The 4,245-nt window shown below is 37.5% G+C and overlaps 1 protein-coding gene across 1 annotated transcript; it reads right to left on the bottom strand.

The window, feature by feature from the left end:
• Positions 1-996: 996 nt before the first annotated feature.
• Positions 997-1,947, bottom strand: LOC149205100 (histone H3.2). The gene has a single exon (XM_089393421.1). The coding sequence runs from the start codon at positions 1,854-1,856 to the stop codon at positions 1,446-1,448; it is 411 nt and encodes a 136-aa protein (XP_089249547.1). The 5' UTR covers positions 1,857-1,947; the 3' UTR covers positions 997-1,445.
• Between the last annotated feature and the right edge of the window lie 2,298 nt (positions 1,948-4,245).

Below are 4,245 nucleotides of genomic sequence, written 5' to 3' on the forward strand. Positions count from 1 at the left end.
AAGATGAAAGTTGTTAGATACAGTTTTCAAGAACCAGAAAGCAGCAAGAACTCGGTTTTTTAATCCAAACTCTTACAAGGGGAAGATGAAAGATTTTAAATACGGTTTTCAATAACCAGAAAGCAGCAAGGACTTGGTTCTTTCATCTAAACTTACAAAAAGAGGAAGATGAAATATTTTAAATACGGTTTTCAAGAACCAAAAAGCAGCAAGAACTTGGTTCTTTTATCTAAACTCTTACAAGGGGAAGATGAAAGATTTTAAATGCGGCTTTCAAGAACGAGAAAGCAGCAAAAACTTCGTTTTCTTTTATCTAAACTCTTACAAAAAGGGGAGGATGAAAGATTTTAAATACTGTTTTGAGGAACCAGAAAGCAACAAGAACCTGGTTCTTTTATCTAAACTCCTACAAGGGGAAGATGAAAGACTTTAAATATGGTTTCCAAGAACCAGAAAGCAAAAAGAACTCTTCGTTTTTTTTTTAATCTAAACTCTTACAAGAGGGGGAAAATGAAAGATTTTAAATACGATTTTCAAGAACCAGAAAGCAAGGCAGGGAGAACAAAATTTTTATACATTTAATACACTCAGATGCGGCATCTGCCCAGGCATTTTTTTATAACATCCTGCAAGAACTTGTTTTATTTTATCTAAGCTCTTACAAGGGGAAGATGAAATATTTTAAATGAGGTTTTCAAGAACCAGAAAGCAGCAACAACTTGTTTTCTTTTATCTAAACTATTACGAGAAGGGGAAGATGAAAGATTTTAAATACGTTTTTCAAGAACCAGAAAGCAAGAAGAACTTGGCTCCTTTATCTAAACTCTTACAAGGGGAAGATGAAAGATTTTAAATACGGTTTTCAAGAACCAGAAGGCATGGTAGGGAGAACAATTTTTTGATATATTTGATATATTCAGATGCGGCTTCTGCCCAGGCATGCAAGAACTTGTTTTATTTTATCTAAACTCTTATAAGAAGGGGACGATGAAACATTTTAAATACGGTTTTCAAGAACCAGGAAGCAGCAAGAACTTGTTTTCTTTTATCTAAATACAAGGGGAAGATGAAAGATTTTAAATACGGTTTTCAAGAACTAAGAAGCAGCAAGAGCTTGGCTCCTTTATCTAAACTCTTACAAGAAGGGGAAGATAAAAGGTTTTAAATACGGTTTTCAAGAACCAGAAAGCAGCAAGAACTTCGTTTTTTTATCTAAACTCTTACAAGGGGAAGATGAGAGGTTTTAAGTACGGTTTCCAAGAAACAGAAGGCTGCAAGAACTTTCGTTTTTTATCTAAACTCTTACAAGAAGGGGAAGATGAAAGATTTCAAATACAGCTTTCAAGAACCAGAAAGCAGGGCAGGGAGAACAAATTTTAAGAAACAGCAGTGGTGGTGTGAAAACACACCATTGGCTTTGATTTTGATACGTATATTATATCTGATTATGCCCTCTCTCCACGGATGCGACGAGCGAGCTGAATATCTTTGGGCATGATGGTAACCCTCTTTGCGTGGATGGCACACAAATTGGTGTCCTCAAACAGCCCAACAAGATATGCCTCAGCCGCTTCCTGCAATGCTGACACCGCTGATGACTGGAATCTCAAGTCAGTCTTGAAATCCTGGGCGATCTCCCTTACAAGCCTCTGGAAAGGCAGTTTTCTTATGAGAAGCTCGGTGCTCTTCTGATACTTGCGAATTTCCCGAAGAGCAACAGTGCCGGGCCTGAATCTGTGAGGCTTCTTCACCCCGCCAGTTGCCGGTGCAGACTTCCTGGCCGCCTTCGTTGCGAGCTGCTTTCGAGGTGCCTTGCCACCAGTTGATTTACGGGCAGTCTGCTTTGTTCGGGCCATCTCTTCAATCTCTATGTTTCCTTATCTGCAGATTCAAAAAACCACAAAACACCAAAAGAACAACAACCAACCTAATGAAAAACGACCACCGCCAATCAACGACCACTCGCCCTCGCCCTTATAGTCGAGCCACTATGCCTCTCACCTTCAAATTTGAATGATTGGCGCCAACAACTTCATCCAATCTTGACCGTCTGCTCTTCGCTCTAATCGACGGTTCCCTCCCAGCAACGACGCGGATAACATTCTTTATTAAAATGGGTATTGAAATTGTCAAAACCAGTTGTTTAGTTTTGAAATTTGGGTCTTGGATATTTTTGACCAACCATCAAAATCTTTTCAAGGGGCTCAAACCCATCATAGTTACGTAATTCAAATAAAAATAAAAAATTTAACTCATTTATTATCTCTGAATGGTCCAATTCTTAGATGATCATTGAGCAAAATACCCTTCATATTTGCTAAGTGATGGAGAATGGTCCAATTCTTATATGATCATTGAGCAAAATACCCTTTATATTTGCTAAGTGATGGAGAATGGTCCAATTCTTAGATGATCATTGAGCAAAATACCCTTCATATTTGCTAAGTGATGGAGAATGGTCCAATTCTTAGATGATCATTGAGCAAAATATCCTTCATATTTGCTAAGTGATGGAGAATGGTCCAATTCTTAGATGATCATTGAGAAAAATACCCTTCATATTTGTTAAGTGATGGAGAAGGATGACAAGATTATAAACATGTAGGAAGGAAGAGAAGGATGACCATTCACAGAATTTATCATAGAATATAAGCGAGAGTTTTTGAAGACTTATGCAATAAACATATAAATCTCTAACTATTACTAGATTGCAACACCTATTATGTCTTTTACTTGTTTATGGGTTATTTCATTATGTTATTTTACAACACTTTTATTTCTTTTAACGGTATGGAGCACAATTTCATAACTATAGTTTTTGATGTCATCGTGGATATATGCCACAAAATGACATGAGGCGCAAATAACTATAGTAAATGTATTTCTCCTCAGCTAAAAGTTTATGTTTAGCCTAGCCGCATGCAATGTGGATGTGGGTTTTGTTACCCAGGATTCTTTGGTTTTTTTTTGTTTTTTATTTGTATTTGTAGTAATTTATTTTTTTCTAAAAAAAAGTGTATGTATTTTTTTCTTTGTGCATAGAAGCGCTCTTCAAGGTAGAGATCATAAAACGTAAACATTTTAACTCAATCAAAATAAAATAAAAATAACCCTATACTGATAAAAATGACCCATGGTATTCAAAATCTATGGTATTGACTCATAGTTTTCATGTGGAAAATAGCATATTTAAAGGGGGGAATTAAATCAATCTAGATTCATCTTGATTTTGGATCTACCAAGCACCAAGAGGGATCAAATCTCTTGACATGCAAACCTATTTTAGAGTTAACAGAGATTTGGTCCCTCTCAACGCTTGGTAGATTTAGAGTCAAGATGGATCTAGGTTGGTTTTTAAAGAAGCGCCTTACTTTCCAACTTGTAGGCAAGGGTAGCATATTCTATAGGGCTCAAGGTGGTATAATAACAAGGCTCAAAGGCATTACAACAATATACTCAATATGACCTCAACATGTCACTTGCAGTAATTGACCCTAGATGGGGAGGATAATATCGATTCCTCCCAACCACCCAAGATAAACCACATTAACCAAAAAAAGGTGCATATTTTATATCAATGTATAATTAATACACATTTTGAAAGTGCACTTTGATCATTACAATATAAAGAGCAAATATGGTTTCCACATTTAATGTTCATTGTAACAACACCCCTTACCCAACACCCAAAGTAAGAGGTGTTCACTATGCATACCCAATCTTCAAATTGTCGTTATGAAAATGGGGTACTAAAAATCTTGACTTTTTTTTTTTCCTTTTTTTTTTCAACTTCTCTAAACTCAAATATATTGCCTCCTAAAGATTTTACTCTACCACCTCATTAGGTTGCCACGTGGCAGTCCATCGTTGGCCTGCGTGGTAGTTGGGCTTTTGGATCATTCGGGATCAGCCCCCTCCACTTACTTGTCGAACCCATTCATTGCATCGAACTGGATCTGACAATTGTGGATTAACCATGTCATCCTGACACCTTCATCCTAACCCTCCTTATGCCTCTGAGATAATGTCTAGTGACACGTCATCCTGATCTTTCCATGCTAGATGATTCCCAAGCATGCTTCTTTGATAACCGTCGGGGTCATGTCACCGACTTGTGTGTGGATGGGGTCATATGGCCTCCTCTTCCATTAGTCAGCCTTTACACTCTTACTTCCACTGCATGTTATCCCACGTCACCCGGCTTCCTTCACCTCAACGCCTCCTTTGCTCCACCTCTTTACTTCT

This window comes from Pinus tabuliformis, chromosome 1_2, assembly GCF_031772625.1.
Source record: "Pinus tabuliformis cultivar Carrire ecotype Pingquan chromosome 1_2, CPIR1, whole genome shotgun sequence".
NCBI classification, from domain to species: domain Eukaryota; kingdom Viridiplantae; phylum Streptophyta; class Pinopsida; order Pinales; family Pinaceae; genus Pinus; species Pinus tabuliformis.

Bases quoted from the DNA above. Each gene is read 5' to 3' on its own strand.
- LOC149205100 (XM_089393421.1), bottom strand. From the start codon at position 1,856: ATGGCCCGAACAAAGCAGACTGCCCGTAAATCAACTGGTGGCAAGGCA.